The sequence below is a fragment of the Neodiprion fabricii genome, chromosome 3, assembly GCF_021155785.1.
Source record: "Neodiprion fabricii isolate iyNeoFabr1 chromosome 3, iyNeoFabr1.1, whole genome shotgun sequence".
NCBI lineage: Eukaryota > Metazoa > Arthropoda > Insecta > Hymenoptera > Diprionidae > Neodiprion > Neodiprion fabricii.
The window spans coordinates 39,014,454-39,040,588 of NC_060241.1; the positions used below are offsets into that span (position 1 = coordinate 39,014,454).

Consider the following 26,135-nt stretch of genomic DNA (forward strand, 5'->3'; position numbering starts at 1 on the left):
ATCGACATGACAGAAGTGTTTCTTAGAAACGAAAGACGATATATTAAATGGAAAAATAAATACAATGTGTGCCTACAGCGATATAATACAAAGTCGTTACAAGTTATCTGTCGGGAAACCGGGTCATTTTTTTGACCACTTTCTTCATTCCGCTGAGTTGAATCTCGAAGTGCAAGCTGCTGGGTCCTTAGCACAGGAATTCTGCGCGAGAACCTAGTGCTCAGACCTTTTCGTCGCCCCAGGTTAAGTCTGTTCCAGATTCTCGAGATTCCGCATTCTCCAAATTGCCCTCGGGAAGTGGTAGAGTGATCCTGGCAGCATCGGGAATATCCTGAACGTCGCCTGTCGTCTGACTGCCCGGTCGGCCGTTCACCAAGTACCTCACTGGCACTTCCGTTGTTTTGTCGGTTTCGGTTTTTTTTCTAAAATTTGAAAGTCACTATGTAACTCATCGAAAAGAGCAGGACCAATAGAAACGGATTTCGAGCTTACGATGCACTCGTCGGGCAAGACCAGAGCTTGAAATCTGCGCCAAATAGCTCTCCCTCTTCGATCGTTTGCGGTAAATGAATGTTGAGGGTCTCTGGGAGGAAAACTGAGGTCAGAGCTCCGGCGACACTCAAAGAGCCCATCACTATCAGCGGTAGCACTCTTGAGTAGACCGCCAAGTGTACTATGTAAGGAAAAGTTAGCAGGCCGATCCCGGCGATGAACGATGCGATTCCCATTGCCTGCGATCTCAGTACCGTTGGTAAAAGCTCCCCCACGAATACGTAGAAGACTGCGAAGGACGCGGCTATTCCAAATTTTCCGACCATCGCCAAAGACACGGTTACCCAGACGGCGTCTGAGAATAATTTGGTAAAGTTTGACATTTCCAGTCACCCTGTTCGTCGAGAAATTTTAAAGTTCCTTACCTTCCGGGACGAACATGCAGGACACACATGCGACGCCTCCGAGTAGCATCGTCAAGCAGAGAACCCAGCGTCTGCCTAACCTGTCCATTGCGTACCAGGTAATGACGTATGATGGTATCTCGACAATGCCTCCTGAGGAAATTAATTCACAATATTTATTCAAGTACACCCAAACAAGTTCATTCAAATGCAACTACTCGTATAGGATATTCGCTTGGTAAACCCAAGTCTATTTAAAATAAATCTGACCTACCGATAAAAAAGGCCAAATAGTCAGATACCCCTAGGTTGGTAGTGTTGTACGAGAGGCCGTTGTAGACGACGGCGTTCGCCACCCAGTCGAAAGCGAGGATGAAGAACTTTTTTCTTATGTTTGGATTTCTGATCAAATCCATCGGAGTCGCGGAAGGTGGCGGTGGTCTGTTTTCCGCACCGCCGAAGTTCCTTCCGTTGCAGGATATACCCTGCTTTTTCAATATATCCATCTGGAACACATTGAAATTTAGGAGATTAAGATCAGCACGAATTGTCTTCATATCCCGAGCATGGTAAGGTTTTCGTCGACTCTCACCTCCATCTTTCTCAGGAAATTTGACGGGACTGTCTTTCCGTTGACCTTGGCCATCCGTTGAACTATTACCTCTGCTTCATCGATACGATTTTTGCTCAGCAGCCAGCGCGGGGACTCTGGGATTATCCAGTAGTAGCTGAAGAGGAGGACGAAGGGAACCGAAGTGGCCAGAGACAAAGCGTACCAATGCCTCAGGAGGTAACCCTAGAGAATACTCGGAAGTTTACTAATTCAATCAATTGACCCTCATATCTAATTCCAGTATTCCTTTTTCAGAGTATTAACTATTGACCAATCGATAAGAAAGGTATTCATACTCACAAGCAAGGCCAGCAAAGACATCGCCGTTGCGAAGAACATGCAGATTACCATCCCAGCAAAGGTTCTGTATCTTGGTCCCATTAATTCAAGGGCTGAAATCGAAATTTATCTTTTTTTAAGAATTGCACATTTTCTATCTTGAGAAAAAAAACTCATGAAATCGATAAAAAGGTCGCAGAATTAAAGTAATCAACAGAATAACGTACCTAGAATAAATGGTATTTGGTAAATAGCTGGAAAAAAGAGGCCATTGACGGTCCTCAAGGCTGTGTAAATGACGTAGTTAGGGCTGAAGCTCGTTGCGATGGATATTATCACCTCGAGAAAAAGTATGGCAAAGAAGGCTGTTCGTCGACCCCACTTGTCCGCGATCCATCCAAAAACGACATTCCCAAATAGGCTTCCAACGTAGAAAAACGTTGTGGACGTTGAGGGCCACCAGCCGTTGTCGCATACCAGGTCTAGCTATGTGAACATATACGGTATATTCGATAAAAAAATTTCATCCAAATCAAACATGGAATCTGCACCCTATACAGGATTCATTCTTACTCATCTCGCAGAGAAACCGCGACGTGACACAACAATTGCCACCGGAGGTAAGTAGCTCCTAATTGTTGCTATAGAGAAATGCATCACGTTTCTCAGTACACCTACGCTGCTTTAATTTATTTTTCACCACACTTCCTGTTGAGACCTTTAAGCAGCTGAAATTCACCGACGACTACCAAGTAGCTGACTCAACTTTCGCAAGACCACAGTAACCTTCTGTCATTTTATCCTGAACCCCATTAGCCAGAAATTCTGTGTATTCGGTATTGCGCAGTGTAAAAAGAACGGATTGATAGAAAAATGTGATGGAAATTATTCATATTCTATTATCTGAGGTCAACATAAGTAATTAGAAACGTCAGCCTGACAATGATTTTTACCTATAAGGGGTGAAAAGTACTATATTTTGAGTAAGTCGCACCATAAATCAGAATTGAGTGCCTACACAACCATGCGTCGTCATTTTCTTCTCTCATGATCAGTGTGAGCAAACAACACTGCTAGAGCTTGTAATTATTGTGTTGCATGTACACGGTGACCGTGTATATCATTAAGGTATAGGTAGCTGGTAGATCTAAAGTTTGGCAGGAACTGACGATGATTGCGGTGTATGTCCGGAGGATATCGTCGGAGGAGAGATTGAGGGTCAGGCGTGCGTGAACGCGTGGTTCCAGCCTCCCACACACCAGTTGGTTGTGATCTCTGCTCGGGCGGAGCAAAGTTGAACGTATGTAAAGCGTTCTCAGCGTGTTTTAACCTCCACATTATAGACACGTGTATGTACAATGTACACGTACACCTATTACCCTACGTCATACGTGAATCATTACGGATATAGTAAGGTATACTTATGGTAGGCTGCGACAACAAACGATAATAGCTATGAACGGATTAATCTCCAAATTTTCAAACATATGTATCGGTTTTGTTTTTTGTTCTGATCATAAAACACACCTCGACCGGGATTTGTCGATTTTTTGCCTGAGAACCATTGGATTAAACGAAAATGAAATTGATTTATGATAGTTGTGAGGCTATTTATAGAGGCGGTGAGAAATTATTGACGACTTTGAAACGATTTTTTGCAACGATTGGTAACGGTGGCCAATTCTGTATTCAGTTTTTAATAAACTCATCGAATTGCGCGGAGGCTATTATCCGAATTACTTGGAGCCTTTTGTCAACAGTTACAATCATTATTCATTGGTAACCAGACAAGTTATATCGGTCAATTACTTTATACCATCAATCAAAATCCTTAAGATTATTCCATGCGCCTCATACTAGGTGAGTCGAATATTACCCCAACTTTTATAATTTCTTTCGAGAATATGAGCACAAGACATTCACCAAATTATGAGTGCTGTGACAAAGCCACCAAATTTTCTCTTTTTCTGTCTTATTCGCAACCGAGGTTTTCAACACCTTAGCAGAAGGAGGATGAGTGAAAATCCTGATCGTCGACTTCGTCGTTAGGTCCAGAAGTCGATAAAGTCCGTGAGGCAGTAAGTTGCACGCGCGTCACGTACCTGGAAGTATCATTGTCGTCATCAGCGTCGTCGCAGCCGAGCTGCCGCCGCCGTCGTCGTCGTCGTCGTCGTCGTCGTTGACGTTAGCTTGTGTGGGTGGCTCCCACAGGGAGAGGTGTCCATCACCCTCGGCTGACAGGAGGAGCGTGCTCCCCCGTGGCTGCTTGGTCTATTAAGCTGCGCGCTACTCGTACGTCCATCCGTCCGTCCGTCCGTCCGTCCATCCATCCATCCATTCATCCGTCCGACGGTCCACATGCGTTCATCCGTCGTTTGTGTCTCGCGATTTGAATCCGCCCTGGGTTTACCATCGAATTTCCGTTTTCCTATGATTCCACTTTTTGTCTTTTGTCATTTTCATTGCCTAGTTTCTATCTTTCGTTTCGACTTTGACTTTATGGCTCTTATACTTTTTTTTTTTTACCAACATTTACTTTTCTTGGAATGATAAATTGTCTTGTACTCCTATGAATGATTTCAATATGGCTGCCAGTGAACGTAATGCAGATTTCGGAATAGACCTTTTACCAATACAAACATGGTAAACGAAATTGCTATACCTCTGGCGTTCCGACATGATGTGGACAACGATTTGTTACAGAGTCGCTTAAGTCTCACGGGTTTCATAAGCGGTTTTAGCAGAGCTTATTTCATTTGATATCAAACATCCATGTGCTCAAATTTAACCACAAATTGGTGTCAAAAGTCTGTGTAATTTGAGGTGAACTGGAACATTGCTTTTTCAACAATGCCAACTTCTCAGTGTTCTATTTGCATTAATTTCATGCCAGCCTTAGATGAAAAATATGCATGTGCCCTACACCCGCAGAGTATCGACGTCGCAGAGTAGATGATCGTCAAGGATTTGTAAAATGTACTGGTCCAGGGACGAAAACAACGTCTTAAAACGCCTTGAATCAAAGAACGTGGGCTACGTTACGTTGTCGTACTTCCGGCGTTGAAATTTATTAGTCCCAGTTTTACGGCTTGTGGGGGGGCTCTTAGAATTGCTTTGAATGTCCAACTCATCGGTCGTTGTCTTCTGCCTCTGACGGTTCAGCACGTGGCTGATCGTCTAATTTTCTCCCCAGCTTAGAGCACATAACAGAAGAGGTGTGAGATCAGTGTCTGTTTCGCGCATTGTTTCCTTTCCCAAATTTCTTAATCTTCAACGATGTCACAGAAATCTTTGGATTCATCGAATCGCTTCTGACTCAATAAACTGTTTCACTCGGATAGCTCTGTACTATTGTGGGTTTTAACCAATGACGTTCATGTTCCCACTTTACAAAGTTTGGAACATTAAATTCAATTTTGTGAAATTCTTCATCAGAAATGTCGTCGAGTTTCTTGTCTAGTCTTTCGAGCAGTGTCCGGGGAAAATCTCTTGCCCGGGACTTGGCATCCACGAATGAGAAAAAGGAGAAGAGCTACTAGTGACCTTCCACTTGGCAGAGCAAATGTTTAAAAAATGGAAGAACGATCGAAAGGAACTTCCGACTAACGAACTGTTCTTTTTCATCTACACTTCCATGATGCGATACGCGTTACTGGAGGTCGTGGTCATCATGGGTGTATTTGCCTATGGCCCGACGTAAGTTGTGTCCATGTGCGCAAACCGAACATGTGCACGATGAAATACACACCTCTATGCATTAGCATTGGCATTAGGCGTGTGATGTGGTATCGGGGCAGAGCTAAGTTATCGTGTATGAGTGTGGCGTAGGTACGCGTGGTTACACGGGCATGAATATATCCTCGAGCTCTCCCACACCGCAAGTATTCGCGGTAAACAGTTTATACGCGTCGAGAAGCCATATCCGTTTGGCCTCGATCGGTCAATCACAATTTAGGAAACGTCCGTTTCCGGTTAGACCCCGACACCATACTCCGCGGTTCCGTCCTTGCGGCAAACTCCCTGGCGCATCTTATGCGACTAACCCGACAACTCTTCCTTATGTCCACGTTGCACCTCGCACATCGTGTCTCTGTGTGAGTAATCGCGGAAGTGTGTGATACATGTGCATACATACGTGCATATATACGTCTTACAAACACACACGATCACAGCGCCATCTACTCTTAGCGAGATCCAACATACTGGAAGGCGCCATCTAGCGGAAATATGGATTAGGACAAGTGTGGTTTGAGTTTAGGATAATTATTCGTAATCGACGGTGGGCAGGAATAGAAATTTTTAATTAATTTTACACTCCAAATGTATTGTTCTTGTCTAGAACTTATGTAGAATCGACTAAAGCACGATACGAAAGATGGCGCTGCGTAAATGTATTGACGTCAAAAGTGTTCTGGTCAATCGTAGCTGCTTTACGAGCGTCGCGGGTTGCTCAAAAACAAATCAAAAATATTCCCATCTGGGAGAGACCAATAAAAAACAAAAATGATTTATCTACCAATTGAACGGTATAAATGTTCTATTATGAGAAAATAAACTTCGAGTTTATTCATTAAATTCGTCAGACCCAGAATGCATGCACGGAACATCAATTTCGGACTTTGGATGATTAGAAACGTTTTCTTGTCATCGTATGACAAGAAAAATGATACTTTTTTGAATATTCGACTGCACAGGATGCCGAGAAACTTTTTTTGTTTTCAATTTTTAGTATCGAGAAACACCCCGTGGACGAAGAGTGGAAGGGAAATTAGGGGTGTGGGAAAGGAAAGGAGGGAGGGTGGAGAGGGATTGGGATCCTCTCGCGGGTGGCTTTGCCACTGGTAATAAATCGGGCGAGTGAGAATAGTAATCGCGTAGCCAGTGGAACCGCTCAGCGACCACCGCTTGCTAGTTGAAGGCTTGGATGCGTGTTTGGCGTCACGTGACAGGAAGCGGGGGTAAATTGGACGGCAATTGCTGACGCCACCAGAGCTGCAATCTATCAGTCGCTCTTTCACCTTTTGCCAAACCCGATTTTCGCTCATGCATGTACCTATAACCATGATGGATCACGAAGGAAAGTGAAAAACATTGAAACAAGCAAGAAGTAAAGACTTGAAAGAGAATTTTCACCAATCTATTTAACTCTATGTTGTTTTTTGAAGACACAGGCGTAATCGTTTCTGATTTGGCAAAGATATTGGCAGGATAAAATATCGGAAAGATAAAATCTTCATTGTGAAAACGATTCACCGATCGCATTTAGGTGTTAACTCGCTTCCGTGGACTATGATATCAAATTATTATAAACAGTTTATACATTCACCGAGCGATTGATTAAAACAAAAAACGTAAAAGATTCAACAAATATCTCACTAACACCACGATCGATCCTTTTTTTTCAGTCTTAAACACTCTAAGGGCTCGCATTTTTTACATTCTTCGAATAACAAATCTGGAATTACTTTTTAAGTAACTATCACGGAGAAGTTTCAATTTCTGCGGTGAAATAGCAATCTAGTAGTTTTATTACAGCCATACTTGCCGGTGGCCAAACAGAGACAGGTACAGACCAATGGGGATGAGAAATGCTGACTAGTCTAACAGATTTCAATGGACACTCTGGCAATGAGTTCCCTACTTTCGAGTATCATAGTGCATGTGAGGATACAATTTTTTAATTAACAAACAACTACTACACTAACCGCTGCGGCACCCGCATTTTATAAAAGGTGTGAAAGCTCGGCGGGAGCTTCGGAGTCATGTTCTTCGAAGCGTGTGATTAGGACGAGAAAGAGCGACGCTTCTCGCGTGCGTCGCTGCACGGAGTCCACAGAAATTTATGTAGAAATGAGCTGACCTAATTATGCAAATTCGGTCTTGTCATATTTGCAGCGTACGTTATATCCATACATGTCTGCCGAGTACAAATGCACGCGTACTATGCTGATCCACGTTCGCAATACTCAGCTTGTATCTACACACGTGGAATTCACGTTCGGTACACACGATTCGAACTATGCTGACAACGCTGGCATGCGTTTGCACGCTCATGCCGGGCAACGACCAGGAACCGCTGCTGCCGCCCCTTCATACCGCGTTGTGTGTCACAATACATGTACCCTCCAGCACTGGTACCGGCTGCAAGACTCTGTGAGAAACCACCTCAACCTCAACCTTCGTCACCGTGACCTTCGACCGAAACCCACCCCACTTCGTTCATCCTTTCCACGCGTAACGGTTGCGCCTCTTTAGCGAAGAAGGGGGAACGACTACGTAGTCACTTATGAATTTCAAAGTTATCGTTATCTTTACCAATGTCATGAAAATCGATAAGAAGATTGATATCTCCTCAACTTCACAGTGAAATCAGATGCTCGAGTAATGATCTGGTAAATCGGGATTCTAAAGTGTCGCAATGGAGATTGTAAGTCTGAAGGGTCGAATCCGAGTATTCCAGTGACAATGATGAAATGCTGATTCGCCTGACGATACCTCCGAAATTTGTAACCCAAAATCAATACCGCCTTCTCAAAAACTAACCTGATATAACCTGCCCCAACCTAGCTGGGAGTTGGACTATGATGATGCTCAGCGCTGGTTAAGACTGGAACTGCATGATAATGACACGGACGGTTCAGACCCTAATGGCACATGGTTTATACTAGTTGGCAAAATAGCGAGGAAGATTGTTTTCCAAGCAAGAGTCGAATAGATGGACCATTTTTTGACGTTTAATCTATTGAACGACTCGATTCATGGTTAAAATCCGACTTTGAACAAGTTTTGGCCACAAGTCTTCAACACTCGGTAAGTACACTTTATTGCTTAAAAATGATTGTTTACACAGATCAAAGCGTCTGCGTATCATTTGTGTTCACAGCGTCAGAATTTTTGGCCACAACTATCTCCAACGTGACCAAAACTGGTGCATCTATCCCATCTTTCTGAGCGTGCAAGACATGAACTCTCAAGCGATAAAGTAAGGGAGAGACAATAGATAGTTTACCTCTGTGACTAGGGTACTGTCGTAGTCCTTCCTGTCGTATATCCACCCGTGTTGGCACTTACTGATGGGCCAATCGGTGCTACCCACCGGTGGAAGTCCGGGCGCGCCGTTGCTCGAGGTCCTCGATGAGTTGGCGGCCGCCTCCTGGTGCAACCAGGCTTCGATAATGGCGGTGTAATTTACGTCGTACATGTAACACCGAGAGTACGAGCGCCGGCCGTCCGACTTCGGGGTGTAGGGTAACGACAATGCCTTCCTTTGGTCCAGCGTCAAATTCGAGTTTTCCAGCTCCGGGATGCGGCACCAATGCTCCGGCGACGCGCTCACGAACACCTAGACAATCGAGGAAGCGTAAGGAACACATATCAGCTTCTGTCCGTCGTTTTTCCCGCAAACTGTTGAATTTTAGTTAATCAAACGAACGAGGTGAAACGGAACAATGAATCGTTGTCGAAGACAACCACGAAGCTTCGTGAGTATCGTGCATTTCGTTGAACGTCGCACTTCTGACAGATTTCTGTACGATAGCTTGCGTTAGATTCTTTTCAAGAACTTCTTAAGCCTGTTTATTCGATTGTATTTGTCAATGATTATGTTCAAATATCTTTTAACACTTTTTCCTGCCTGTTACACTTTTCTCAGCAATTTACAGAACTCAGTGCTCCATTTTTACATTATAAGACTGGTGCGGTAGAAAGTGAAGAAAAATTTAGCAGTAGCTGTAGCGAAAATAAAAAAACTGTCGATAAATAAAACAAGGTGAAATTTTCTGCAACAACAAAAAAAAAACAAAGAATTCAACCAATCTTACGTCTCAAAAGTACGGTCAAAATACAGCGTCAAGTATATCACATATCAGTAATTGATGGATTTTAGGTATTTGGAAATCTCGACAAGTATGCGACAAAAGCATGTAATTTCAGGAAATCGAGACCATAATGGCGTGCTTTACGGCTACTGTATCGGAAAAGAGCTTTCGCGTTACTTACTTGCGAAAAGGCAAGGAAGGCGGCTGGCAGAGTGGCTGGTATGCAGAGAAGATAGTACATGATGTTTTGGTACCGTCCTTTCTCACCCACGTGCACGAGCACGTCATCGAAGTCGATGGTACTCATCTTTCGAGGATTTGAATCACTTTTGGGTGCTGCAGAGGGGAACGCTGTTTCTTAGGTTCAGCCCGCATGACCGCCGCGCATGTCCGTCTCTTCTTCCCTCTGCGTATATACGATTTTAGTTTTTCAACCACTTTTGTTATTAACTGTATTTGGTCAATTAACTAACTGATCAACCGATCAGATATAAATTTGCAATTATTATATACTCTGTTGTTTCTTCTACTCGTACTCGTTTAACCTCAATGATAAATGCATAAAGGTATGTGAAGTATACCTAAAATTTTTTATCAATTTAGATTAATTTTAAATATTATATATTCAGAAATTAGAATTTCGTTCAGTATCACATTACATTACGCTGCGCGATATTTGAATAATTTTTATTGTTTATTAACTACTATTCACTCAAAGTAATTAGATCCACTGAATACACTATGCTATATTTGTTCTATACGTTCATATATTGTTGCAAGTGGTTCGTTTTAGTAGAGAATTTACCTTTTTGACACGAAATTACGACTGCACTTTACACCCAACACGCGCACTTTCTGCACCGTATCATGTATCATCTATAGTTTTATTTTCGGTGTTAGTTTGGCTCTGGTAATTCGTCAGCTCGCTTTAAGCTTTGCTTTCCATCCGCAAAGTGTTTTAAACTTACGAAACTTTCGTAAAGCCAGTCTATAAACTACTATGAATTTTTTATCTCTATTTTTTTTTCACTTCTCACGTCAAATTAAACCACAGTCCGTATCCCCTTTCCTCTCACCCTCGTCCTTCTACTGGCAATAACGGAGAACCGTCGATGCGCGACGTGGCTTGATGCGATTTCCGACGTTGTCGACTGTGAGCGGATTCGTTTTTCCGTTTTATTTTGTTTTAGGTTTAACCGATATGCATAAGTCGAACACTGCACAATTTATCCTCCACAAAGAGTCGGTATTTGCACATTTACGTCATTTCATTACGTAAGAACCGAAGCGAGCCAGTCGGCGCTGCGAAGCGTCACCGTTCCCAGGAAGGGTTGACGAATCTCTTCCAATTTCTCGCACCATCTCCGTGCCCCTGTTGTAACCTCTGACGAATTTCGGATTGAAGCTCCTCTCTTGAAAAAAAATAAATAAACAAAAATAAACAAATAAACGAATTGCTGGGTAGTGTGAATAGTTGCGAGTTGACTTTTAAATTAGATGTTATACAATGAAACACTCCGGTGCGTAATACGGCACATTATGATAGGTACTCCTTAACGCGTTATGATTGGCAGGTATAGTCTAGCGTTAAGTGGGATCGTCTGTCTCTATCTGCACTGCACGCAGTCAGTTACCACGCGTGCACATTTTCGCACAAAAGCTCATCGAAGCCCTTGGCGGGAATACGTGCGCATGATTATCGAATGATGAAACGATCACCGCGAAACGCCAAAGGTATCTGCTGATTTATTTCGAAGTACAGCAGTTTTTATGCAGCTATTTCGTACCTCTCTCTCTCTTGCACTCTCTTTCTCTCTGTAGGTGCTTCGTGTGTGAAATTTGATACACGGACTTAATTTTATCTCCAAGATAAATATGTTTATCTGTAAAATGGATCAGACGGTTTTGCTTCCTACAATAAAACGGTAAAAGTACCTGCTTGCAGGCTCAAATAATAGCAAGACCCAATCAAATAGATTGTGGTAAGATATGTTTACAGTTGATACTGATGTTTCCTTCAGTCAAAGTTGAAACTCAATGTTCGCTTGTTTAAATATGTACCAAATTACTTATCACATACAGAGAAAGCAAATGTCCTCTCTTAGATTTGTACAAAAATAGCTGAAATTACGATTTTGTCTTTTTCCTTCTGTTCACCTTCAGGAAATTATCATGAACCTTATATTTTCTTTATAAACATCATTCAAATCTTATACTTGCGTCGTAAATTGATACGGAATCCTAGTTAATCTATGGACGAGTGCCCTTGGCGCATTCGGTGTCATTAGAGTGTGTTTTCAGCGGATTTTAAAGTCAGTGATATTGGAGTGACATTCCAGGTAATCCACTTAAAATCCAATCAATTCTTCGCTGTAGTTGTGAAATTTTTTCACCGTGGCTTTATTTAATTTACAACCGAAAAATCCACTCTTATTTGAAAAGCTTTAGTTTTGAAAAAAAAAAAATTCGGTAGACCCTCTTTCGCATTAAATACACCTCTGACATTTGTTACCTGGCGAGTAAGGGAGCGTGGTGCAGTGGGTAAGGTCGGCGACTGGCAAGCTGGGAGCCTAAGTTGAAGTCTTATCGTTTTTTTTTTTTCATATTGCTTTAAATTATCAATAAAGAGTAATTAAAAATGAACATATACTTTTCATTATACATAGAAAAATTTGATTTCAGTGATTTTGATTTTCCGATGGAACTTTGATATTGTTTTAATGCAATTACAGTAAAAATACAGTGTAAAAAATTCTTAACTACACCGTGAAATCTAAGCATAACTTCAGTTCAATTTTAGTGAGAAGGAATCGGCCAGGGGCTCGACTGTTCTTTTTCAATTTTACGCTGTATATAACTCAGAACTGGAGTTCCATTTTTGTCGAGAAACTGGTTTTTTTTATAATATTCAGTCTTTGCGCATCGATTTGCTGTGACGCATGATCGAGCTTGATGATCTGAGATTTTTCCACAAAGTAAGTTGGACGATGTGAGTATATTTTCGTATATCAGGGGGTGAAGTGTGCATCTGTGTTAATGGCGATCGATAGTTATAGATATACCTATAGGGCAAGTAGGAGTGAGTTTTACAGCTGATTGAATTTGGTTGTAATATCTTGCGAAGCCTCCGGGCAAATCAGCCAATCACGTCCGATCAATGAGTAAATGAAACGATCGAATTGACCAGCATCCGGACTGCAATACCGCGTCGCCTACCGTCGACCGAGCTCATCTCATCCGATTTTAGTGTAATGAAAGGGCAAGGTATAACATTCAAATATACGAGATGCGCGGGAAGGAATCGGTACTGCAGACTTCTGCGGCTACACAGGAAGTACCGGAGAGCGTGCCGCGGTCTTTCACACTGTTGTCCGCACAACGCGGAGAGGAGCGAACGCTCAGTGTGCAGCGGTTGTATGTTGCAGGGATGAATTTGCCGCGCACTTTATATTTTTGAAAAATTTCTCGCGCACCGTGGACGCGGGGCTATCGGTTAACCACGGATCTGTTTAATGCGTCGCGGCTTACGGGTAGAGATCACCTCTAGATAATGTGGTCTGTAGTCTCCATCGCGAACTGAATCTGAAACTACTGCAGAGCTGGGGGCCTCGTCGATCCAGTATCCCGTCCTTCCACCTCCTCCACCGCATCATCCAGCTCCACCTCCACCACCGTCACCATCTCATCTCTTCTCTGTATACGCGTTTATGTGTTCATCTATCTATCATTTTGAGGACCCCCGCCTGCCCCCACGATCCCTCGCTCCTCGTCACTCCCCCGTCATGCTATAGAGTGACTATTAATATAAAAGGGGTTCCTCGACACTTGCTCGGTAATTGCCGGTCGGCATGCTTCAAGTTTGCCGATTTATTTTCTATCCGCAATCCACCCGAAACTCCATCCACCTATGGCGCATCATCTCCGTATACACGCCACGGGCAGGACAGGCTTGTCGGAAAACCGTTGGCGTTAAAGACACGTGCTCCGGACTCAAGGACGTGAGTAATTCGACCAGGTATTCTTGTACTCCACCATTTCCAACCCTGGATATCACAATTTGATTATTTACACCTGAGGTATTATGCTCTATATTATCGAGTCTAACGAGCGCTACAAGCAAGGGTGGTCAGTGCTCTGATGTTCAGCAATTTAGTTTTCCAGACCACAAGTTCGCCCAGTCAAACCAAAAGACCGTGTCCACGTATGTGTTCAGAGAAGCATGTCAGGTCGACAAATCTCGATTTTCAGAGTCGAATTTATGCAGCCTGCGCGTGTACGATTTCTCTTGAAATGCGAAACGTTTAAAAGCACGCTTGCGAAGCTTCTGGATTTTGGTGACAGAGATTAAAATCGCTGGTCCATTTTCTATAAGCTTCGGATGTCTTCTTCTTCCTCTTCTTTTCCTTTCCATGACTATCGGGTTCTATTCTTGAACCCGTGCGCCACCCACCTTGGAAATCTCTTCTTCCTCCCGATTAATAAAATCGAGGATGTAGCAGATCGGCGACGGTGTCGTTCGCCCGCTAGTGTTCGAACCGTTCAAACGACGTATCGTTACCATGGCAACGCAGCCGCGGCACCACAAACAGCAAGATGGCCGCGGGAAAAAGGCTGGCTGGTCCACGTGCTGTTTACTTCGTAGTCAACTGTTGACGTTCCCATGTTTCAATTCAACTGGAAAAATGAACATCGACGATGTGAGTAAGACAATAAAGATATTGAACAACTTCAAGCGATCGGAAGATCACTTGGTTCGCTATATTTCGATCATTGTTAACAAAATGAAAAGTTCAAAAGCAAAGGTTCAATCACGACGGTGACGTTTGTTTCAATATGGCTCAATTTGAACGTGCACATTGTTTTGTTTCTTTTTTCTTTATACCATGAATGAAAATATGGGAACATTTTTTTCGTATGACGAGTACACCGGGCATTAAATCGTCGGAAACTTTTTGCGTCAGTTCTTTTTTCTCATTTTTTATATTTACAGACATGGTTTAAATGCGCAAAGGAGTTTCCGTCCTCAAGAACAGTGGAAAATGATGTTTCGTTGTTAAGAAAATTCGACGACTCAGTCGCAAGGCCGGTCAGAGGAAAAAGACAGCTGAAGTTCGACAATGCGATGTCCTCTTACAAAGGTGTCGTGGCCATGGATGTTGCCTTGGCAAATATCGAGCAGATAGAGAAGACAGAATTAGTCTCTCAATGGATAGCAAGGGGGAACTATACACCGTCGATACCAGAGAGTGATCCTAGCTGTACACCGTCACCTCCTGTATTAGTCGATGAAACTCAATGGAAAAACGACAGTGCATTGTCAACGCCCAGCGAGCCTCCAGATCTCGAAAAATCCCCTGTGTTTAAATGTCACAAAAAGATTATTAGGCATACCTCGGTAGCCGGTAATAGATCCGAAACAGTCAATGATGATTCTATACCAGATTTGACAAAGTCTCCAATTTTTGCTAAGTCCAAGTTTGCCAGAGATAGCAAAGCTAGCACCAGATCCGAAACAGTCAATGATTCTAGCCCAAATTTGCTAAAATCTCCAATTATCAGCAAGTCTAAGTATAGCAGGGCTAGCAGAAGACGCAGATTTGGTAAACTGAACAAACGGAAGTTCGATGAAATCGACTGCTCGTCTCCAAACTCTTCGTTTGCTCCTAAAAAGTCTCCCATATTACGAAGAAACTCGTCTTTGAAAAGGAAAAAGCGCCGAGTTATATTAGAAACGCTTCAGAAACCAAACGATAATTCATCTAGAAATTTGTACTTACCTCAGAAAGAAAAAGTCTGTGCAGTTACAACAGATTTGACACTGGTCTCTACTACTCAAGCGTTAGAAGCGTCTTCCACAACAAATAGTTTAGAATTGAGCCATGACTTCTGCGCTAAGCGGGATCGAACTAGAAAACATATAGAACATTCAATTGTAAACCAGGCAAAAGAACATTTTTTTCCTCCTCGTGTAGACTGCAATTTAGAATCAAGACATGATAGTAGCATCGAAGTTATTTCCCTATCTCTCACCTCAACAAAACGGAATGAAAACCTTTTATCTTTTGTTCCATCACACCAGAAAGACTTCAAGCAGCATGAGAGACTAAAAGAGTTAGCTGTTTCTTCTTCTAAATTAGACAACACATTAACTATAGACTACAATAACATATTGAGTCAGGATATCTTCAGGGAGGAGAAAATTGCTGAAACCCCTATAACTGTCTTTCAGAAAGAACGAAATCTGCTGTCAACTTCTAACGGCAAGGATGTGGAATCGGTACCGCAAGAGGTAGAGTTTATTTGCTTACCTTCTATAGACGAAATGAACAATGAAGAACTTTCAGCTCCAGCCTTTGCATCAGCTGTTGAAGGCGCCACAACTCATCTTGGCATTGAGAATCTTTTGAATTCAAGAGTAGTTCCTATCTCTGAAGTTAATCGAGCGCTGATCAAGTGCGTTAGTGCCATATCAAGCCAGGATCTCTTTGGTGACGAGCTGAGTACGACAAGTCCGAAGCCAATATCAACAGTTTCTATTCATACCCAACACCGGGGGGTATCGACATTTGACGAGGAGAGAAATTTATTTTCTTGTCAAAATGACAACCAAATTGATCCACTTAAAATGCAATCTAGTGATGAGGAGGACATTTTTAGTGAACCAGAATCATCTAATTATATCTTACCTTATCCACTGGAAGGAAAAGATGAACTTTCCCTATCTTCAGTTGCTGCACCAGTGATAAAAATAGAAGAAGAACATACTCAATTGAATACAGTTAAAGAACAATTATCTGGCAGCGTTATTCAAGATACAGAGCCATCCTCTCCACGCCCAATGTGGGGAAAAATGATCATGCGACATTCAAACAACGACCAATCCACACATGAAAACAAATTCTTGATTCTTGATTCAGAACTCAGTCCAAAGAAGGAAAAGTTTGTCACAGATACAGAGCGTATCGACTACGACACCTGTAGTGAGAATGGTGAAGTCAGTCCTGATGTTGAACAGGTAAGAATAGGTTCAGCACAAGAATCTGAGAGTGACAAAACTGTCAGCGATATCATCGAAGAACCCATAACTCAGGATTATCTACAACAAGCAAAATGTAGTACCCTGACGGCTGCATTGTTAATGAAAACTGTATCTACATGTTCGAAAATTTCTGAATCATCATCACCAAAAGAACGTTCGTCTGTCATCGATATAAGCACTGAGATTACACCCCCACAATCTCAAGGGTCTTCTGCCCCAGCTCCAGAGCTACTAGATTCTGCAAAGAAAAAGAAGTTCCGACCAAAGAAGTAAGTCAACGTTTAAGTTTCTCAAATTCAAAACCTCTAATAGCATTATCAATCTGAATTCACAGTTGTGTTTATTTAAAAATAGTCAGAAGCATTTCAAACGCAACTAATTCTGAGCCAAATACAAAGCTATTAGAACATCTGTGCCACCTCTTTAATTCAAGACTTCACTATTTCAAGGATATTTCTTTGTCAATATTTTCTTGCAATTGATCAAGGTGATTTATGATAGCTTGAGTTTATAGAAGTACTTCTCAGCCTTAAGTGGCTATGAAGACAGTCATGAATACAATATTCGCATAAATATTATAAGTTTGGTTTTGTATTTACTCTTTCTTTCAGAGGAAGTTTAAGCGCAAGACTGCGGAAGTTAATTAGTGGGCAAGTGTCCTGCATTCGGCTATGGCGACATCAAATGTCTCAAGATTCAACATTTCAGAAGTCATCAGCGCCTTGTACAACACTGAAGGTTATCGAAACGTGGGTGGAGTGCGGGAAAAACTTTTATAATAGTACAGTACTTGACGATTCTTACAATTTGTTGAATGGTTGCTTCGACAAACCCATTGAGAGTGCTGAAAACAAGGACAATACAACAAGAAATCTGGTCGTCATGACAAATTCAGATTTTGTGGGATCAGTTAAACTCCTGCCCGGGTCTGTTTTCAATGTTCACTTACCCTGGGAAATTTTTAACCGGAACTCACGGAAAGGGAATATAATATTACACGCTTTGTATTTTAGGATTGTGACTAATCCTGTTGAAGTCAAGTCTAAACTAGACTCGCATACAGAGTTATGCTGCCATGAACTTACATGTACTAAAGTAATTTACGAGTATGATTGTTCCTGTTTACAAAGTGGGAAGATCGATGATTCTTGTTTAGTGAAATTCACGAGTCAGAGAATAGACGTGATGGGTGAAATTTTCAAAGGATAGTTTTAAAAACGTATGTCCAGTGATTTTCAGATTGTTTTTCGTTATTATTTTTACATAGTTTATTTAGCTATAGAAATTTTCTCGGAAGTTTTTATTTTTCCAAATATTCTAAGAATTAAATATTCATCTTTTAAATTATCATACAAAAGTACCTTGATCCTATCGGATCTATCAATTATATGTGTATCGTATCTCAATGATTTATCAGTTGTGTCAATATAAGTGAACAAGTGTTTTGGCCAAACGCATATAATATGAGTAATCGTATGACATGAGCCAATTTTGTTACAGCATTCAGTCGATGCAGTACGTGAGATTATAAAAATAAATTATATTTTTGTTTATATCTGTTTTTCATTTTATGTGTGTGCCTTAGGGCGGTTTAGAAAATGGCCCTTTTTTATATTTCGCTCTTTTCCAAGATTCTTGCACTTTGTTTCTCAAAAATAGCTCAAGCGAAAAGGCTGAACTGAAAAAAGAAGTCCTTTTCCGAACCGCCCTAGTGTGTCTATTAGAGTTTCGCGCCTGTATCCGGCAACCGGATATACGCGAATTCATTGCGCCTTCACGGAGCAACCAAACATACATTCATATACCGCACATGCGCAGATGTCAGCGATTACAGACGAGTCAGGGTTGAGTTGGGTTTGCCCAGTGCGTCCGTAGTTCTGTTGAAGTGACGTTTGTTTTGCCCTTTTGAACATTCAGTCTTTGTCGTTATCTTTCCTTGATTTATCGGCTGCCAACGTACAATAATAATTGTTGCAAGGTAAGTACACGACATATTGAATATCATACTTCACGTAGAGCTGTATAATATGAATGAATATAGATAGCAACAAGGCTACGTTGTAATTTTCTAGGTATATAACATTGTACGACCAATGTCACTTCTACCATTAAATTGATAAGCACTTATCTTGTTTGCACGATTGCTCGAAAATTACCGCATAATACCAGTTATTTTCTTAACTAGTTTGGCATTCTACTTTCTCCCAGTACGCTGGGGATGATTCACGACAAAATTATCGTACCAAGCACTACCTAACCTTAACCTTAGTCTGATATAACCTAACCTGAGTACACCAATAAACGAAGGTATAAAGAATTCTCTCTTTTTGTAGAAGCATTGTACTTTTTTTCTTGTAGACGATACATCAATTTTTCGATTTTTCTTAATCGGTGTAAGTCATAAATACCACAGCTTGTAACGGATAAAACAAAACTTGAGGGCCGTCTTGCGCTGTCTCAATCAACATTTGTTACATTATTCAACTTAATTAGGGATGATGTCAATCTTAATTCCAGTCTGCAGTCAATGGGATTTCTTAATTGTCCTTTAAATTTGAAGTCAAGTACAACAAAGAATTTACACATCCGCATTACTTAGCTTCTTTGGTACAAGTAGTGGAGTAACTTACTTTGTTTTCAATTATTGACACATTTTCTTTTCAGATAACCATGTCCGCTGCTCAAGATCGCCCAGAGCTCTACGAGGAGGTGAAATTGTACAAAAATGCTAGGGAGCGCGAAAAGCACGACAATCAAGCGGATTTATTTGCACTGGTGAATACTCTGCAACATTTGGAAAAGGCTTATATCAGAGACTGCGTTACACCGAAGGAATACACAGCTGCCTGTAGTAAACTGCTTGTTCAATATAGGGCGGCTTTCAAACAGGTGCATAATATGCTTGTCTTGTCACTGGGAGAAATTTTTCTAGCACCTGCTTAAATAATGCAATTGATTTACTTTGAAATTTTATTACCAGGTACAAAACGAATTCAAAACCATTGATGTGTTTGTAAAAGCTTTTCGCCTCGACTGCCCAGCAGCATTGGAGAGGATCAAGGAAGACCGTCCGATAACGATAAAGGATGATAAAGGCAACACTTCGAAATGCATTGCGGATATTGTGTCGCTATTTATAACCCTAATGGACAAGCTTCGTCTTGAAATTAAAGCTATGGATGAGTTAACTCCAGACTTGAGGGATCTCATGGATACTATGAATAGACTCAGCCTATTACCGAGTGACTTTGATGGAAAACAGAAAGTTTCCGGATGGCTGCAGACTCTGAACAGCATGTCCGCCTCAGACGAGCTATCAGAGACCCAAGTTCGACAACTCCTTTTCGATCTTGAAACGTCATTCAATGCGTTTAATCAGATACTTCATAATTCCTAATTCATTGATTGTGATTTGGGTTGTGTAATCATTCACAGGTTTGTGAAAGCACTTTGCTGTTGTAAATAATGTAACATTATTTTGTCAATTTACGTAATCACTGTAATTGACAGGTATAATAAATCAATTATATTTGCGCACGCTGTCACAAAATGTGCATACAATTTATGTTTCTTTGGATATCAAAGACTGAGTACAGTTATGAGGGATTTGATCCAATCACATAATAAAATACATATGTTTTTAATGTTTCATCGCAGTCACAATAATTATAGACAAATATTAGTTGTGAATTTAGCAAAATCATTCAGCGAATCAAATTTCAAATGTGACTGTAGTCTCAGAATAAAAAATCTAATTTTGATTTTATGAAACCAAGATTTGGTTTTATCCTTCTGATTTGTGCTTTGCCAACTTCAATTTCCTTTTGGCAATAAGTTCTTTTTTATCGCATACCGATTTCACTTAATAGACACATAGCAACATAATGCTGAAATGGTTAAGTATGCAGCAAGAGTATTTTGTTTGAAAATCATATGCGTTTAGTTCGGTAATCGAATTTTTCAGAGCGCACAATTTTGTTGCAGTCTTTTTATTGCCCTACATCTCACTTGTAGTAAATTCTTTATAAAGTAAGATCCTTATTTTCTACTTAAACTATTATTCCACTTGTGACTGGAATCGTTCCGAATGTCTCATCGGTGTCCAAGTCACAAATATAGTATTTCTACAGAGATTTATTTTATTCCCTATTATAACGCTATAAGTATAGTTATAACTACTATTATCATGTACAAAATTACGCATCGCACTTTAATTACGTGTATCTGAAAAATTGTAAAACGTATCATTTATTTTAATAAAAAGTATTAAGTTCATTTTTAATACTCCGCGATATGGGTATAATTATTCTTGTATACGATATAAAATTCAACAGTCGACGAAAAGTTGCAAGGCTAATTTTTAAACTAGGATCTTATCTTTCCCTTCGTATTTATAAAATTTTTTGTTGAAATTTTCGGTAACTGGCTGACCAAAGTCAGCGTCGTCCACATCATTTTTACCAAGTAATCAAAACTCTAAAGGGAAGTCTGCTCAACGATTTCGCTATCGTTTGACGGGAAAAATGACAGTCCCATCGTCAGTTCTGCGGCCAACGACGATTTCAAGCGAGTGTCGATAAGGTAGCACGTTTCATAGATGGATGGTAAGACCTGATTTACAGTTTTCCACACTTACGGCTGCGCGTCAATAAACTTGCTGTCCTTCCTGCAGAGAATTCACAATTAACATTTTGAACGGGTTGAATTATCAATTATTCTTTTTTATTTATTGTTGAAGCATATCACCGTGCAACGGTTAACAGGCACAGATTAACAGTCTGAGAATCGAACGTCTGTTAAAAATCTCGAAACTCATCGCCTGAGGATGCATTCGTGATAAGTGGTTGACTAGATCTGATCAGTGATTTGCCATACATGAATCCAAATATTAGTTACATCAGAATATTGGTTAACTTACCGGGATTTTAGATTGAATCTGAGGTTAGGCTAGAGTATTTTCAAAGCAATAACGTGGTCTGACTATCCCCCGAAAAAAAATCGTCGTTATTTCCCATGCAATTGGTTTCCCCTTCGTTTCCTACAGAAGAAATTTAGTTATCGTTTGAGGAATTGATCGAGGTAATAATTTGGACCGGCGTCTTGTCGCGGCTAGTTCCGCAAATTATCGGCTACATTCGAATTGAACACCGACGAATACCTACATGAATCAATATCTCTTTTATAAAATAAAAATGACAATAGTAAACATTGAACATTATAATCCATGAAAACTCGGAGAACAGCACAAATCCTGCAGTAGGAAATTAAAGAAATATTGAGACAGATTGAAATCACGACATATGAAGATCTAATATAAATGATTTTTCGCGATTCTAGTTAAAGCGAATTGCAAACTGGATCCGATTTACTTTTTTTATCTGCATTCATTCCAGCTGATTCATGATCTGAACCGATTGCATAGAACTAAAGATTACAGATGTAATAAAAGATAGAGAATATAGATTTACAATTTGAAGAGCAGATGCCGATATAATTTTGGGAAATTTCGAGAAACAGCGCTGAAAGAGCTGAAGAATAGAAAATGAATCCGTTCTAGTACTTTTGAAATCTATTTCGTAGCTTCACGGCGCTGGGCTGGGGATATAAACGATATTAGTGATGATCATGGTGGGTGTTAATAACGGTTAAGGGTTGGGGCTATAAATACAGGGTGTGTAAAGTACGTTGCGTGGGAAGAAGGAGAGGCAAACTATGGAGGTCGAGTCGTATCGAGGAGAAAATGAACAATTAATATAAGTGACAGAACGCCGGCGCCCATGTCACATCGATTAAGCCCTGCGGGTACGTATAAATATAGAGATAGGTGTACGTGTTACCTACACACCAAGCTTCGCGCGATAAAAGTTCGTCATATATCGCTAAAAGCTCCTCCCTGCTCTAGGCGCATCGTTTATTCGCTTATTCGTTGAATTGTACATATGTAGATGCCCGCTATGTACCGTCTGCACCCCCAGGTATTACAATCGTAAATAATAAATAACGCTCAGCCGCAACACGCAGACTGTGCAGAACGCTACCGGATAAAATCTCCGTTTTCAACGGACAAAAAGAAAACCGAGATATCTTGATAGACTGAGTGGTCGAAAATTGGGGAGGGAAAATCGTGCAACCGTATGGCCGTGATATATCCGTGTGTAAATTTGACACTCGGTATATTTTATAGTTAATTTATCGTTACACTCGTTATTTACTGTGTAATCTGATTTATTTTTATATCGAATAATTGTATTATTATACTGTTCGTTATTTTTCATTTCACATTGTTGAACGGTAAGAATTTACTGTTATACGAAAAATATCGAGGCGTGAGGGAATATTGCGAAGAAAACCGATGATAATATTTTTTTTATCGAATCGTGGAGAGATTGGCATTCGGGTGATTGAATTAATGCTTTTCATCAATCTGAATGTTTTCTTTTATTCCTACGGAGCAACATTATTCTTCGTTTAACCGAAGCATTTTTCTCTATCTTTTTTCGCTTCTGCTTTCTTTAGATTTTCAGATTCCTTCGAATAATCGTTTCTTGTTCTTCGCTTTATTTATACATTATTTCTCTTCGTCGATGCACGGACCAGGTGCGGTAGAACTTATTAGTTATAGAAAATATATTTATACTAGAAGATTACTAAAATCAGTTTTTAATCTAATTTTTAACCTACCCTACAACTTTATATTACAAAATAAAAACCTAGCAGATCGTGGAGTCTTTTCTGTGTCTGGGTATTATCCCGATTCACTAAAAACGAACATGACATCAATCTCAAATCATTGACAATGAACGAATTACAGGCCAGACAGGAAAGTATATCAGACTGGTACGTCCCATAATATATGAGAAGCCAATATAATACTTGAATGTCAGTTGAAATTACATCTCAATTACAGAAGGATGCACTTGACAAGCGATCAGATTCTATACGCAGTCGGACTACATTACTGGAGGTATATCTATAATATAGCAACCAACTTCTGCGTCTATTCACGCAGATAACTGAATACGTGAGTCTGCAAATTGTATGATAGACATGGTGCAGATATTCGGTGTAGCGTAAAATTGGCCGTATAATCGGATCGATTTATAGAGTCGGAAATTTTGCCATCAGACAACTGTATAAACAAGTGGAAATAAATTATTGCACGAATGGTAAAAATGAGAAGCAAGACAAATAATTCAAATGGATTGACTCCTCGACCTTCAGATGGCGGAACAGGAAACCGTATTAGCGATTTCCTCCTACGTATTTCGGAAAGCCGAGACACCTAACACTGTGTATATATCTATATATATTCAACGAATTTACAGAGAGTTGTGTATATAAGCGCAAAAAGTGCGGAGGCGTGCCGGGATGTCATTAACGCCTTAACAAACGGGCGAGCTACCCTGGAGAATTTATCATCCAGTTAGACTCCATAAATTCTTTCCTTTCCTCAAATTCTCCCTCCTTACCGAAACCCTAAGGGCGCCTGCCGGTTGTAAAAACCGACACACTTACCCCCTGTAAATAATAAATACGTAGCGAAAAGGTCATTTTCCGAACTCTGATACACGCTGCCTGACACTTTAGCATCATAACACTTCGCAAAATTATTTGCGGTTTCTATCTTGTAACAGAGCATGAATCTGAATTGATCCGTATAACACAAGCTACATAATTATTAATTATCAGATATCAACAATTTGAGAAAATGGTTTGCAATTACAACGTTCGAAACGATTAAATTCTGTTGTTTTTGAACCGATTTCAATGTTTTGGGTTCATTCTGATCGCTGATCAAATTCCCACGTATTGTTTAAGGAATGTTTTTTCGTACAAGGTGAGAAAAAAATGTCCCAGCAGGTCCACTAATATTTTTGGATTGATTGAACAATTTTTTAAATGTATTATTCACTGAAAGAATAGCACAAATTATAGATTAAATGTGGATATGATAGTTTAAATGTTAAAATTACATAAATTTTTGTCATATATACTAACGGAAATGTAGCAGATAATAGAAATATAAAGTGGACCTTTTGAGACATTATGTTTAGATAAATTTTTGTAACAGTTTACCTGACCAGATTCTGTTTATGCTACTAGTTCTTGTTTATCCTCAGCTTTCGTTACAATTTCTTTTGGTAATTACGATACCGCGGACGATTTACTGTTGCCGTTAAATCGCGCGGGTTTACGTCCAGAGAGAAGAATGGGTCAATCATCCCTTACGAGACTGGATGTTGGGGTATCTAAAGGTCTTTTCAGGGGTCGCTGCGACCGAGCTTTTTCCTGCTTCTTCACTTTTTTTTTTAGCCGTCTCCTCCGGACTCGGAAGAGATTTCGTAAGACTAGAGCTCAGAGCCTTTTCCTCAAAAGGACTTTACTTCATGTGAGTGTACCCCAAACAACAATTCATCGAGAAAAGTACAGATGTATCCGTTTCCGGAACGATCTGGAACAGAGAAAACCGTCGTTCACCTCGCCGGATTACGGAAAACATAACCTGACATTTCAGGAACGAATGTCTTTTTCCGTCCAATGAGTCGCCGAACAAAGAGAGAGAGAAAAGTTATGGTATAATTAATAAAGTTTAGTCCCTTAGAACCGAAACTCAAATTACATGGGGTACTATAGGGTGAGCACTGAGCAGAAATACCTATAAAAAGCGAGAAGCTTATCGCAGTTGGGGGATTCCCATTGGGCGTATAAAGCATAACGGAGTAACCTTTTTCGGGGGTGGTTATCATGGCGATTTTTGTCGTATAGGGTAAACCGATACAATAGGGAAATCAAACGAAACGAGCAGCAAACTGCTTATTACCGGATTATCGATCAGGTGAACATTTCGGCTGATCCTGAGCTCTGTCCGTTTTAGGTCTCGTCGTTCGAGTGGCCGTTAGAAAAGCTACGGGTCAAGGACCCGCCTGCAACACGATTCGCCCCGAAAGCTCCACTCTCGACGCTCTAACGATGACGGATCGTCCGCCGCTATCCCGGCCCAATATCGTCCCTCTCTCCGTGCGAATTTCGCCGCTGGACACCCTGCTAATCCTAATTACGAATTACTAATTAGTAATTCGCTCAAGCCGGGGCGCAGTAAGCTGGAGGATAGATCACCTCGTGCATTACATGACAGGTAGCGAATGTTACTCACCCCGAAAACGCGTCGTGACGGCGCTTAATTTTTTTCCACTTCTCCTCGTCGCCCAGTAGTCAAGTTCTCTGTGCCAATTACCGAGACTTGTGATGGAATTTTGAGAACCATTGCTTTTACCGATTTTTTTTACCACTTCCAATAAATCAACTTCACTCATCTACGAACTTCGTACACTTGGGGCAATTAATCTGAGACGGTAAACTTTTTACACTAAACAGTTATGATGGCGACACAGAGTATCGTGGGTCTAGGAACAGTGTGGCCCAAACGGGTAGCTCGTACTGATTGGCTTCGCCATTTTTAGGAAAACGATCCCGGATTTTTCCGAGTACCG

At 40.8% G+C, this 26,135-nt stretch overlaps 2 protein-coding genes across 2 annotated transcripts; one reads left to right on the forward strand and one right to left on the reverse strand.

Annotated features, from left to right (window-relative positions):
* Window positions 1-8: 8 nt before the first annotated feature.
* On the reverse strand, window positions 9-13,169 carry LOC124177507 (organic cation transporter 1-like). The gene is made up of 10 exons (XM_046559926.1): window positions 12,668-13,169; window positions 9,787-11,017; window positions 8,798-9,130; window positions 2,016-2,274; window positions 1,810-1,901; window positions 1,489-1,692; window positions 1,171-1,402; window positions 918-1,049; window positions 493-847; window positions 9-422 (listed from the first exon to the last, which is right to left on the reverse strand). Exons 2-10 carry the CDS (start codon window positions 9,910-9,912, stop codon window positions 221-223), a joined length of 1,935 nt encoding a protein of 644 aa, XP_046415882.1. The 5' UTR covers window positions 9,913-11,017; window positions 12,668-13,169; the 3' UTR covers window positions 9-220.
* Window positions 13,170-14,207: 1,038 nt separating this feature from the next.
* On the forward strand, window positions 14,208-20,931 carry LOC124178332. Its single transcript, XM_046561571.1, has 6 exons — window positions 14,208-14,302; window positions 14,596-16,913; window positions 17,256-17,852; window positions 18,145-18,163; window positions 19,309-19,533; window positions 19,625-20,931. Exons 1-6 carry the CDS (start codon window positions 14,288-14,290, stop codon window positions 20,039-20,041), a joined length of 3,591 nt encoding a protein of 1,196 aa, XP_046417527.1. The 5' UTR covers window positions 14,208-14,287; the 3' UTR covers window positions 20,042-20,931.
* Window positions 20,932-26,135: the final 5,204 nt, after the last annotated feature.